The sequence below is a fragment of the Motacilla alba genome, chromosome 10 (genome assembly GCF_015832195.1).
Source record: "Motacilla alba alba isolate MOTALB_02 chromosome 10, Motacilla_alba_V1.0_pri, whole genome shotgun sequence".
Lineage (NCBI taxonomy): Eukaryota > Metazoa > Chordata > Aves > Passeriformes > Motacillidae > Motacilla > Motacilla alba.
In genome coordinates this window covers 3,487,986-3,500,674 of record NC_052025.1, presented here as the reverse complement: position 1 = coordinate 3,500,674, position 12,689 = coordinate 3,487,986, and the positions used below count along the sequence as shown (strand labels likewise).

Genomic DNA, 12,689 nt, shown 5'->3' with positions numbered 1-12,689 from the left:
GTGGCACCACTCGGATTTGTCACCTGAGGTGGCAGCAGAAAAACCCCAGAAGTATGTCATCAATCCTCAGCCCCGGTGACCCCAAAGCTCGTCCTGGTGTCCCGGGAATGTCACCAAGCCAGACGACCCCAAACTCTGTCCCCAGGTGACCCCCAAGTCCTCGAGTGCCACCATCCCAGGTGACCCCAAACCCCCGTGTGCCACCCTGAGCCCGGTGACCCCAAACCCTGCTGCGGTGTCCCTTGAGTGTCCCCAGATCCCAGAATTCCCTGGGATTTGCCCCATTTGGGGTCACATTCCCAACCCCAAAATTCCCAGTTTGGGAACCCCGGAATTCCCGGTGATCCCTGGGATTCTCCTTGGGAACGGCAGGGTCAGGATCGGGATCCGGGATCCTGTGGGGTTTGCCCCATTTGGGGTCACGTTCCCAACCCCAAAAACTCCCGGTGATCCCATGGGATCGTCCTGTTCCCAGCTGGAATTCCCATGGAAACCCCAATCCAGAGCGGGAAATCCTCGCTCCCGGGGAAATTTATGGGATATTCCCAAATATCCCAAATGGATGCCCCAAAATTCCCGGGAAATCCCAGGAGATCCCTGGAAATCCACCCCGAAGGAAATCCCAAGGATTTGGAGGGGCTGGAGATGGAAATCCGGGATTGGGAAAACTGGGAATTCTGGGATCCCAAATCCCAGTTTGGAACTGGGGAAAATGGGAATTCTGGGATCCCAAGTCCCAAAAACTAGGAATGGCAGGATGTCAAATCCCAGTCTGGGACTGGGAATTCCGAGATCCTAAATTAAACCTTGGAATTAGGAAAACTGGGAATTCTGGGATCCCAAATCCCAGTCGGGGATTGGGAATTCTGAGACCCCAAATCCCAGTTTGGAACTGGGAAATATGGGAATTCTGGGATCCCAAATCCCAGTTTGGGATTGGGCATTCCTGGATCCCAAATCCCAAAAATCCAATTTTTCCTGGAAAGATTCCGGTACCCCAAATCCCAGTTCTGGAGTCCCAAATCCCAAAAATCCAATTTTTGAGATTCTGGGATCCCAAATCCCAAAACTCCAATTTTTTTTCCCAGATTTTTGGCCCTTGGAAAAGGGGGAAGAGCTCGGAATTCCCACCAGGATTTGGGATCAGCTTTTTCCCAGCAGGAAAAGGAGGAAATTTGGGATCCCGGGTGGGATTTTTCCCAATTTTTCCTGCCTTTGGAGGTCCCTGATCTCAAAAATCCCAGGAATCCCTCTGGAATCAGATCCCTCCCACCTCCAGCAGGGATTTTTCCCAGGAAAAACCTCCAGGAAAAGGAGAAAAGCTCTTCCTAAACTCCCATTTTTCCATGGATTTTTTACATTCTGGAAAATCCAGGAATGGGAACAAACCTGGGATTTTTTTTGGAGGAAAAAATCTCAGTTTGGGATGAGAGAGAGGAGGGAATTGCAACCCCAAGAATTCCAAACCCCGGAATTCCGATCCCTGCTCCAAGGATTGTTTGGAATTCTTGGATCCCACCAGGAAAAACAATCCTTGGAATTCCTGCGCTCGGAATTCCCTCCCCCGATCCCAAAAGCAGCTCCAAAATTCCCTTTTCCTGCTTTCCCCCCCTCTTTTTTAACAGGGTTTTGGGTTTTCCCACTGCCATCCCCGAATCCTGGGATTCTGCAGGGCTGGGAAAAGAAAAATTTGGGAATTCTGGAGGGAACTTTGGGATTTTTCATGGATTTGGGGATTTGTGGGAAAGGGAAGAGCCGGGATTTGTTCCCCTTAGGTTTGGGATTCCTGGCCATGGAAAATTGGGAATTGCGGGATCACCTCAGCTGGAATTCCTTGGGATGAGATTCTGAGGGGGATTTGGGATTTGGGGTGATCCAAATCCTTGGATTTGGGAAAGAATTCCCGGCCCCAAATCCTCATGGATTCCTTCCCAATCCAGTTTTTTTATGGGATCATCCCGTGGGGTTTTTTTGGGATCACTCCTTGGTTTTCCTGGGATCCAGAGAGATTTTGATCCTAAAAACTTGGGAAGAGCCCAAATCCCAACCCCAGAGCTGGGAATGAGGGAAAACCCAGGAAAATCCCAAAGAAATCTGGGATGAGGGAAAACCCTTGGAATTCCAGCAGCTCCCAGAATTCCTGGGATTAAACCTTGGTTTTTAGGGGGGAAAAAAACCCCAGATCTGGTGCTTTCCCAGCTCTGCGGGAATTCCCAAAAAATCCCACTCCCATTTTTTCCCAGGAAATCAGAAATCCCCTTTTCCCTACGGACCCCCTCCCTCCCATTCCCAGAATTTTCCCCTCTGGCTCCATCCCGAGGGATTTTTCCCAAAATCCCAAAGAAATCCCAGAAGTTTCCGGGGATGAGGAGAGGCCTTGAATCCAAGGATTTTCCCTCCTGGGCCGCGGAATTCCCGGAATTCCCGATATCTCCCTGACGCAGGAGCTCAGCCTCTGGAATTCCGGGAATTTCCGCGCCGCTTCCAAAGTATTTTAAACACAGAAAGGGGGGGGGAAAAACCCCTAAAAAAACCCCTCGGGATTGGGGGATTTTGGGATGAGCGGAAAACCCCTGGAAGCAGCGGAGGGGTTGATGCTGATCCAGCAAAGTTTTAGAAATGCTGAGGCGGTTCCAGCCCCAAAACCCCGGGAATTCCTTTGGGATCGATGCCAGGAATTCATTTGGGATCGATTTTGGCAAAAAAAATCCCAAATCTGGGCGGATTTTTCCCAGAGGAAAAAGGGGAAAGAGGGATTTTGGGATTTGGGAAAAATGGAGCTGATGGAAAACTGGGAAAGGGGCAGGGGTGGAGTGAGGAGGGACAGAAATCCCATTAAAATGTCACTGCAAAAAACAAAGAATCCATGAAAAAATTCCATTAAAAATTCCATTAAAAGCAATTCCATTAAAAAACCAAAGAATTCCATAAAAATCCAGGACTGGGATAACAAAGGGCATGAAAAAAAACCCCACAAGAATGAGGAAAATTGGGAATGAGCCCGGAAAGTTTGTGGGATTTATTCCAGGGAGTTTTCCCTGTTCTTCCCTTTTCCTTGCATCCAACGGAATGGGAAGAGCCAGGAGGGAGGAAAATGAAGGAATTTTTGGGGTCTCGGTGATTCCCCATGATCCAAACCCAAATCCCATAATTTCCTTTTTGGGATAGAACGAGGGATTATCCCTGGAATTTGGGGTCCTGGAGTCTTGGATGTGGATTTTTGGGAAAGGGGGATAAACCGGGCTGTATCCCAAAAAACTCAGGGATTTGTGCATCCAGCGGGGTTGGGATCACCAGGAATGACGGAGACCCCAAAATTCCAAGCTCAGGAGGCAAAATTCCTTCATTTTTTTTGGGACAGAGCGTGGGATCCTCTCCCAAATTCCTCATCCCAGGGGAAAGCAGCACTCAGGGGGTCCTGGGATTATCCCTGGAATTGGGGAAGATGCAGGAACTTTTGGGGTCTCCGTCATTCCTGATGATCCAAACCCAAATCCCATTTTTTCTTTGGGATAGAAGGTTTTCCCCATCCGCTCCTCTTCCCAAAAATCCTCATCCAGGGGGAAAGCAGTGCTCCGGGGGTTCCGGGATCATCCCTGGAATTCGGGATCCCAGGAAAAGCAGAGCCTTGGATGAGGATTTTTGGGAAAGGGGGGAGGATCCCAGGTTGTATCCCAGAAAAACTCGGGATTTGCGCATCCAGAGGGGTTCAGATCTCCGGAGACCCCAAAATTCCAAGACTGGGAGAGAGGTCGGAGCCAAAATTCCTTCGGATTTTTCTGGGATAGAGCGTGGCTTCCCCTCCCCCTCTTCCCAAAAATCCTCATCCAAGGCTCCGCTTTTCCCCGGGATCCCAAATTCCAGTGACCACCCCGGAGTGGTGTTTTCCCCTCATTCCATCCCAAAAAAAGGAAGGAATTTTGGCTGGAATTCAGGGCTAACAGGGACCCCCCCAAATCCCATTTTTTCCTTTGGGACAGGACGTTCTTCCCCCTTCTCCTCTTCCCAAAAATCCTCATTCGAGGGGAAAGCAGCGCTCCGGGATGATCCCTGGAATTCGGGATCCCGGGGAAAAGCGGAGCCTTGGATGAGGATTTTTGGGAAGGGGGGAGGGGAAGCCACGCTCTGTCCCCAAAAAAAACCGAAGGAATTTTGGCTCCGGCCTCGCTCCCGGGGCTGCATTTCTGGGGGGGGGTCTCCGTCATTCCCGACCATCCCAACTCAAATCCCATTTTTTTGGGGGGGCTAGAACCTTCTCCCCGCCTTCCTCTTCCCAAAAATCCCCATCCGAGGGGAAAGCAGCGCTCCGGGAGTTCTGGGGTTATCCCTGGAATTCGGGATCCCGGGAAAAGCGGAGCCTCGGCTCGCTCCTTATCAGCGCGGAGCCCAAACAATTCCCTCGGCGCGCGGCTCCGCGGCTCCTGCCGGGATAAACAATTCCCAAAAAACCCCTCCGGGAACGCTCCTCCCGACCCCTCGCACCTCGGAAACGCCGGGGGTGGAGGGTGGGGGGGCGCCCTTGGAATTCCAGAGGGGGGGAGCCGGGTTCGGTATAAATCCGGGCTGGAGCGCGGCGCCGGGAGCCGCAGGGGTTTTCCGGGATGCGCTCCCCAATCCTGCTGCTCCTGGCGCTGCTGAGCGCGGCCCCCGCGGCCGCGGCGCCCCCGGGCTGGGAGCGGGCGCGGGGCGGCGGCGGGCGGCGCTCCCGGGGCCGGGCGCCGGTGGAGGTGCAGTGCCAGGAGGCGCAGCTGGTGGTGACCGTGCACCGCGACCTGTTCGGCACCGGCCGCCTGGTCAGCGCCGCCGAGCTCAGCCTGGGCCCCGCCGCCTGCCGCCATTCCCGCCTGGACCCGTCCCAAAAAACCGTCACCTTCAGCGCCGGCCTGCACGAGTGCGGCAGCACCGTCCAGGTGAGTCCCGCCTCTCGTCCCGACGGGATTCCCGCCGGGAGTGGCTCCCGGGACCGTGCGGATTCCCGAGTCCTTGTCCCGATCCCGGCATCCCGGCCGGGAGAGGCTCCAGGAGATCCCGAGGTGTCGGGGGAGATCCAGGTGAGTCCCGTTCCCATCCTGGGATTCCGCTCCTCTCCCGGGATTCCCGCCTGGAGCAGCTCCGGGGTCCGTGCAAATCCCAGATTTAAGGGAGATCCAGGTGAGTCCCGTTCCCATCCTGGGATTACCATCTCGGAATTCCCACCGGGAACGGCTCCCGGCTCCGTGCAAATCCCAGATTTAAGGGAGATCCAGGTGAGTCCCGTTCCCATCCCGGAATTCCCACCGGGAACGGCTCCCGGCTCCGTGCAAATCCCAGATTTAAGGGAGATCCAGGTGAGTCCCGTTCCCATCTCGGAATTCCCACCGGGAACGGCTCCCGGGTCCGTGCAAATCCCAGATTTAAGGGAGATCCAGGTGAGTTCCAGTTCCTATTCCGGAATTTCCGCCTGGAGCGGCTCCCGCCGTGTCAGGAGAGATGCTGGTGAGTCCTGTTCGCATCCCGGAATTCCCACCGGGAGCGGCTCCGGGGCCGCGCGTGTTCCCGGTTCTGTGGAGATCCAGGGGCTGGATCCGGGATCGTTCCCGGGGAAGGAGGAGCCGCGATTTCCTGGGAATTTGAGTGGGCTTCCCGCAGCTTTTCCCATTCCTATGGGAAAAGTCTCTTTTCCTTCGGGTTTAATTCAACTCCCTTAAAACTGAGGATTTTCCATCCCTTTTTCCCCCTTTTCCGTCCTTTTCCCCCCATTTCCATGGATTCCCCCAGCATTCCCAGTCAGCCCAGTGGTGCTGCTGGGATGAAGCGTGACCTCTCCCAAGGAATTCCCCACTTTTATTCCCAAATCACCCCGAATTCTCCAATTTCTTGGAATTCCCCCTCACCCTGCTGATACCCCTGATTGGAGACCCACGGAATTCCTGATTTTTATTCCCAGATTCCCGCATTTATTTCAATTCCCTCCTTTTCTGGGCTCCCTTTTCCCATGAAATTCCTGGTTTTCATTCCCAGATCACCCCAGATTCCCTCACTTCTTCCACTTCCCACTCACCCGGGATTGAGGAACCCTTTTTCCCCTGGAATTCCCGGTTTTCATTCCCAGGTCACTCCGGATTCCCTGATTTACCGGACGCTGCTGAGCTACGATCCCAGCCCCGGCAGCAACCCCGCCATCGTGCGCAGCGACCCGGCCGTCATTCCCATCGAGTGCCACTACCCCAGGTTCTGCCGGATCCCATCCCCCATTCCCAGCATTCCTGGGGATCCCATTCCCATCCCGGATCCCATCCCCCATTCCTAGCATTCCTGGGAATCCCATTCCCATCCCAGATCCCATCCCCCGTTCCCAGCATTCCCATTCCCAGAAATCCCATTTCCATCCTGGAATTCATTCCCAGCATTCCTGGGAATCCCATTCCCATCCCAGATCCCATCCTGCATTCCCAGCATTCCCACAAATCCCATTCCCATCCTGAGATCCCTTCCCAGCATTCTTAGGAATCCCATTCCCATCCCAGGTCCCATCCCCCATTCCCAGCATTCCTGGGAATCCCATTCCCATCTCGGATCCCATCCCGTGTTCCCAGTGTCCCCATTCCCAGTGTCCCCATTCCCATTTCCAATTCCCTTTTCCAGGTGGGATAACGTCACCAGTGTCCCCATTCCCATCCTGGTGTCCCAGCTCCGTTCCCAGTGTCTCCAGGATCCCAACCCGCATTCCCAGCATTCCCATTCTGGGGTCCCCATTCCCACCCACTGTCCCCATTCCCACTGTCCCATTCCCATATCATGATCCTGATTCCCATTTCCAGATGGGATAAGGTCACTAGTGGCTCCCCATTCCCAATGTCCCCCTTCCCAGTGTCCCCATTCCCAGTGTCCCTGTTTCTGTCCTAATGTCCCCATTCCAAGTGTCTCCAACCCCATCCCAATGTCCCATTCCCTTTTCCAGGTGGGTTGATGTCTCCAGCGGCTCCCCATTCCCTGTGTCCCCATTCCTAATTTCCCCATTTCCAACCCAATGTCCCCATTCCCAGTGTCCCCATTCCCATTCCCAGTTCCCCCATTCCCATCCCAGTGTCCCATTCCATCCCAGTGTCCCGTTCCCGACATTATTCCCTTTTCCAGGCAAGATAATGCCTCCAGTGTCCCCATTCCCAGTGTCCCATCCCCATTCCCAGTGTCCCATTCCATCCCAGTGTCCCGTTCCCGACATTATTCCCTTTTCCAGGCAAGATAATGCCTCCAGTGTCCCCATTCCCAGTGTCCCATCCCCATTCCCAGTGTCCCATTCCCATCCCACTGTCCCATTCCTGATCCCATTCTTGATCCCGTTCCCGATCCCATTCTGACCCCGTTCCCTTTTCCAGGCGGGATAACGTCTCCAGTGTCCCATTCCCAGCGTCCCCATTCCCGATCCCAAGCCTGATCCTGTTCCCAACCCCGTTCCCTTTTCCAGATGGGATAACATCTCCAGTGTCCCATTCCCAGTGTCCCATTCCCAATCCCATTCCGGATCCCATTCTGACCCTGTTCCCTTTTCCAGGCGGGATAACGTCTCCAGTATCCCATTCCTGATCCCATTCCCGATCCCATTCCCAATCCCATTCCCTTTTCCAGGCGGGATAACGTCTCCAGCGGCTCCATCCGTCCCACCTGGGCTCCCTTCAACTCCGCGCTGGCCTCCCAGGAGAAGCTCCTGTTCTCCCTGCGCCTCATGAACGGTGTGGGATCGCGGTTTTCCTGCCCTTTCCCATCCCTTTCCCATCTCTTTTCCCCCTTTTCCTGATTTCTCCATCTCCTTTTCCCCCCATTTCTCCATGCCCTTTTCCCCAATTTCCCCCATTTCTCCATGCCCTTTCTCCCCTTTTCCCCTTTGCCCCTTTTCTCCATGGCCTTTTCCCTCATTTCCCCCATTTCTCCATCTCCCTTTCCCCCTTTTTGATCCCTTTCCCATCCCTTTTCCCCTTGCGGGGTGGGTTTGGGGTTGACCCCGTTGGGTTTTCCAGTGGAGCTCTGGAAAGGACTGGAGCTCTGAGAGGACATTTTCAGGATTCCCCCTTTTCCATCCCTTTTTCCCCTTTCCCCCATTTCTCCATCCCCTTTTCCCCTTTTTCCATTCCTTTCCCATCCCTTTTCCCCTTTGGGATCACTTTGGGGTTGATCCCATTGGATTTTCCAGAGGACTGGAGCTCCTAGTAGGATTTCTCGGGGTTCCTCCTTTCCCAACCCTTTTCCCATTGGATTTTCCAGAGGACTGGAGCTCTGAGAGGGATTTCTCAGGATTCCCCCTTTCCTGTCCCTTTCCCATCCCATTTCTCATTTTGGGGTTGCTTTGGGGTTGATCCCATGGGGTTTTCCGGAGGACTGGAGCTCAGGACGGGATTCCTCGGGATTCCCCCTTTCCCATCCCATTTCTCATTTTGGGGTTGCTTTGGGATTGATCCCATGGGGTTTTCCAGAGGACTGGAACTCGGAGCGGGATTTCTTGGGGTTTCCCCTTTCCCAATCCCTTTTCCCGTGGGGTTTTCGAGAGGACTGGAGCTCAGGACGGGATTCCTCGGGGTTTCTCCTTTCCCATCCCATTTCTCATTTTGGGGTTGCTTTGGGGTTGATCCTGTGGGTTTTCCAGAGGACTGGACCTCAGAGCAGGATTTCTCAGGATTCCCCCTTTCCCATCCCTTTTCCCATGGGATTTTCCAGAGGACTGGAGCTCCTAGTAGGATTTCTTGGGATTCCCCCTTTCCCATCCCTTTTCCCGTGGGGTTTTCCAGAGGACTGGAACTCGGGGCGGGATTTCTCGGGATTCCCCCTTTCCCAATCCCTTTTCCCGTGGGGTTTTCCAGAGGACTGGAGCTCGGAGCGGGATCTCTCGGCGTTCCGCCTGGGGGACGTGCTGAACATCCAGGCCGAGGTGGGCGCGCACAGCCACGTCCCGCTGCGGCTCTTCGTCGACTCGTGCGTGGCCAGCCTGGGCCCCGGCGCGGGCAGCGAGCCCCACTACGCCATCATCGACTTCAACGGGTGCGCCGGGGACATCTGGGGACATTTGGGGATGTTTTGGGGACATATGGGGACGCTCTGCCGATGTTTGGGGATGTCTGGGGACGTTTTGGGGTCTGGGGGACACCCAGGGCGTGGTGAGCCCTCCTTGTCCCACTACGCCATCATCGACTTCAACGGGTGCGCCGGGGACATTTGGGGACATTTGGGGATGTTTTGGGGACATATGGGGACCCTTTGGGGTCAGGGGAAGGGTGGCAGCTCATCCTGTCCCCCTTATGCCATCTTCAACTTCAACAGATGCACTGGGCACAGCTGGGGACATCTGGGGACATCTGGGGACATTTGGGGATGTTTGGGGGTAATTTGAGGACATTTGGGGACAATTTGGGGTGAGGGTGACGGTCAGGGCGTGGTGACTCCTCATCCCATCCCACTGCTCCATCGTTGACTTCAACAGGTGGGTTTGGGGACACTTGGGGACGTTTGGGGATGTCTGGGGACGCTTTGGGGTCTGGGGCACAGTCAGGGGGTGGTGACACCTCACTGCGCCCTCAATGACTTCAAAGGATGGGTTGGGGACATTTGGGGACAATTTGGAGTCAGGGACGCAGTCAAGGGTGGTGACACCTCATCCTGCCCCTCTGCTCCGTCATCGACATTAACGGGTGAGTTTGGGGACCTTCTGAGACCTTTGGGGACAGTTTGGGGACATTTAGGGATGTTTTGGGGTCAGGGGGAAGGTGGCTCCTCATCCTGCCCCACTACGCCCTCATCAACTTCAACAGGTGAGTTTGGGGACATTCAGGGACGTTTGGGGACAATTTGGGGGCTGGGGAACACACATGGGGTGGTGACACCTCACTGCACTATCAACTTCAATGAGAGAGTTGGGGACAATTTGGGGACATTTTGAGGTCTGGAGGCACCCAGGAGGTGCTGAGCCCTTGTCACTTCCCCGTCAGACCTGGGGACACTTGGGGACACTTTGGGGGTGAGGGACACGGTCAGGGGTGGTGACGCCTCATCCCACCCCACTGCTCCATCATCGACTTCAAGGGGTGAGTTTGGGGACATTTGGGGGCAATTTGGCGTCTGGGACATGGTGGTGACAGTCTCATCTCACCCCACTGCATCGTTGACTTCAACGGGTGAGCTGGGGACATTTGAGGACATTTGAGGACATTTTGGGGTCTGGGGACAACCAGGAGGTGTTGAGCCCTTGTCACTTCCCCGCCTGATCTGGGGACACTTGGGGACACAGTGGTGCCAGCCTGGGCTGTGACCCCGCTATCCCCAGGGCTGTGACCCCACTGTCCCCAGGGCTGTGACCCCATTGTCCCCAGGGCTGCGACCCCGCTGTCCCCGTGGCTGTGCCCCTGTCCCCGAGGTGTGACCCTGCTGCCCCCAAGGTGTGACCCTGCTGTCCCCAAGGTGTGACCCTGCTGTCCCCACAGCTGCCTGGTGGACGGGCGCTCCGATGCCACCAGCTCGGCCTTTGTCACCCCCCGGCCGCGGCAGGACGTGCTGCGCTTCCAGATCGACGCCTTCCGCTTCGCCGGCGACCCCCGCAGCCTGGTAAGGCCCCGGTGACACCCCGGGGACACCCCGCTGTCCCCAACGCCACCCCGGTGGCCCCGCGGTGTCCCCAGCAGTGTCCCCTGGCGCAGATCTACATCACATGCCACCTGAAGGTGACACCGGCCGAGCAGAGCCCGGACGCGCTGAACAAGGCCTGCTCCTTCAGCAAGGCGCGCAACACGTGAGTGGCACCTCCCCGGTGGCACCTCTGTGGTGTCACCTCCCTGGTGGCACCTCCCTGGTGGCAGCTGCCCGGTGGCACCTCCCCAGTGTCACCTCTGTGGTGTCACCTCCCTGGTGTCACCTCCCTGGTGGCACCTCCCTGGTGTCGCCTCCCTGGTGGCACCTGCCCGCCCAGGTGGCACTGGCTGACGGTGTCACCTCCCCGCCGCAGCTGGGCTCCCGTGGAGGGGACAAGGGACATCTGCAGCTGCTGCGAGCTGGGCAACTGCGGCCAGCGCGGCCCGCGGCCAGCAGAGCCCTGGAACGGCCACCGCTACCGGAGACACGACGGGGACGGTGAGGGGACAGCACGGGGACAGCACGGGGACACTGAGGACACCGGGCCAGTGGGAAAGGGGGATAGGGGGACATGGGAACAGGGGGGACACGGGGACATGGGGCCTGTGGAGAGGGGGTGATCCCTCCTCACTGTCCCTCACTGTCTCTTGTCCCTCACTGTCCCCACGTCCCCAGGTGCCACCTCCGAAGCTGACGTTGTCATCGGTCCCGTGCTGCTCTCGAGTGCCCAGCATGGCCAGCGCCCCGAGGGCCACCAGGGTGAGTCCCTGAGGTGACACATGGTGTCACATGGTGTCACCGGGTTACGCTGGGTGCACTGGGGGACACCAATGACATCGGGTGACACTGATGACACCAGGTGACACTGGGTGACACTAAGTGACATTGGGTGGCAGCCGGTGACAATCCCCGCTCCCCTCCGTGTCACTCGGTGTCCCTTCGCAGGCGCGGTGACTCCGCTGGCCGTGGGGACAGCGCTGGCCTGCGCGGTGGCCGGTGTGGCTGTGGCCGGAGCCGCGCTGGCCATCGGCCTCAGGCGCCGGAATTCCCAATAAACCCCGGAATGACCGACGGGAATCCCAAACAATCCCACGAGGACCGACGGAAATCCCAAACAATCCCGGAATGACCAACGGCAATCCCAATAAAACCTGGAATGACCAAGGGAAATCCCAAACAATCCCAGAATGACCGAGGGAAATCCCAGTAAATCCCAGAATGACCAATGGCAATCCCAAACAATCCCAGAATGACCGAGGGAAATCCCAAACAATCCCGGAATGACCAAGGGAAACCCCAATAAATCCCACAAGGACCGATGGAAATCCCGATAAATCCCGGAAGGACTGATGGGATTCCAAATAAATCCCACAAGGACCGATGGAAATCCCAATAAATCCCAGAAGGACCGGCGGTGTCTGAGGGGTCACTCTGGGAGGGAATCCCAGGAATGGGGCGGGGAGGGTCACCAGTCCTGTCCCAGTGTCACCATTCCCATCCTGGGGTCCCCATTCCCATCCCAGTGTCCCCAATCCCATCCTGATGTCCCCAATCCCAGTGTCTGCAATCCCAATGTCCCCATTCCCATTCCAATGTCCCCATTCCTGTCCCAGTGTCCCCATTCTCATCCCAGTGTCCCAAATCCCATCCTGATGTCCCCAATCCCAGTGTCCCCATTCCCAGTGTCCCCAGTCCCATCCTGATGTCCCCATTCCCTTCCCAGTGTCCGCATTCCCAGTGTTCCCAATACCGGTGTTCCCAGTCCCATCCTGGTTGTCCCCAGTCCCAGTGTCCCTCTTTCCCATTCAATCCCAGTGTCCCCATTCCTGTCCCAGTGTCCCAGATCCTGTCCCACTATCCCCATTCCCAGTGTCCCCATTCCCACTGTCCTCATTTCCAACCCCACTGTCCCCATTCCTGTCCCAGTGTCCCCAATCCCAATGTTCCCATTCCTAATGTCCCCATTCCCATCCCAGTGTCCCCATTCCCAATGTCCCATTCCCAATGTCCCCATTCCCATCCCTATGTCCCCATTCCCAATGTCCCCATTCCTGTCCCAGTGTCCCCATTCCCAATGTCCCCATTCCTGTCCCAGT

The 12,689-nt window shown here is 56.4% G+C and overlaps 1 protein-coding gene across 1 annotated transcript; it reads left to right on the top strand.

The window, feature by feature from the left end:
* Positions 1-4,512: 4,512 nt before the first annotated feature.
* Positions 4,513-12,159, top strand: LOC119705041 (zona pellucida sperm-binding protein 3-like). The gene is made up of 9 exons (XM_038146975.1): positions 4,513-4,910; positions 6,092-6,210; positions 7,609-7,712; positions 8,835-9,012; positions 10,449-10,569; positions 10,662-10,753; positions 10,967-11,091; positions 11,269-11,352; positions 11,539-12,159. The coding sequence occupies exons 1-9, from the start codon at positions 4,602-4,604 to the stop codon at positions 11,646-11,648; spliced, it is 1,242 nt and encodes a 413-aa protein (XP_038002903.1). The 5' UTR covers positions 4,513-4,601; the 3' UTR covers positions 11,649-12,159.
* Positions 12,160-12,689: the final 530 nt, after the last annotated feature.

Excerpts from the sequence above, each read along its gene's own strand:
- LOC119705041 (XM_038146975.1), top strand. The coding sequence starts at position 4,602 with ATGCGCTCCCCAATCCTGCTGCTCCTGGCGCTGCTGAGCGCGGCCCCC. Across the intron at positions 10,570-10,661 it reads CCGGCGACCCCCGCAGCCTG|ATCTACATCACATGCCACCT; the intron begins GTAAGGCCCCGG and ends CCCCTGGCGCAG. Across the intron at positions 11,353-11,538 it reads GCGCCCCGAGGGCCACCAGG|GCGCGGTGACTCCGCTGGCC; the intron begins GTGAGTCCCTGA and ends GTCCCTTCGCAG.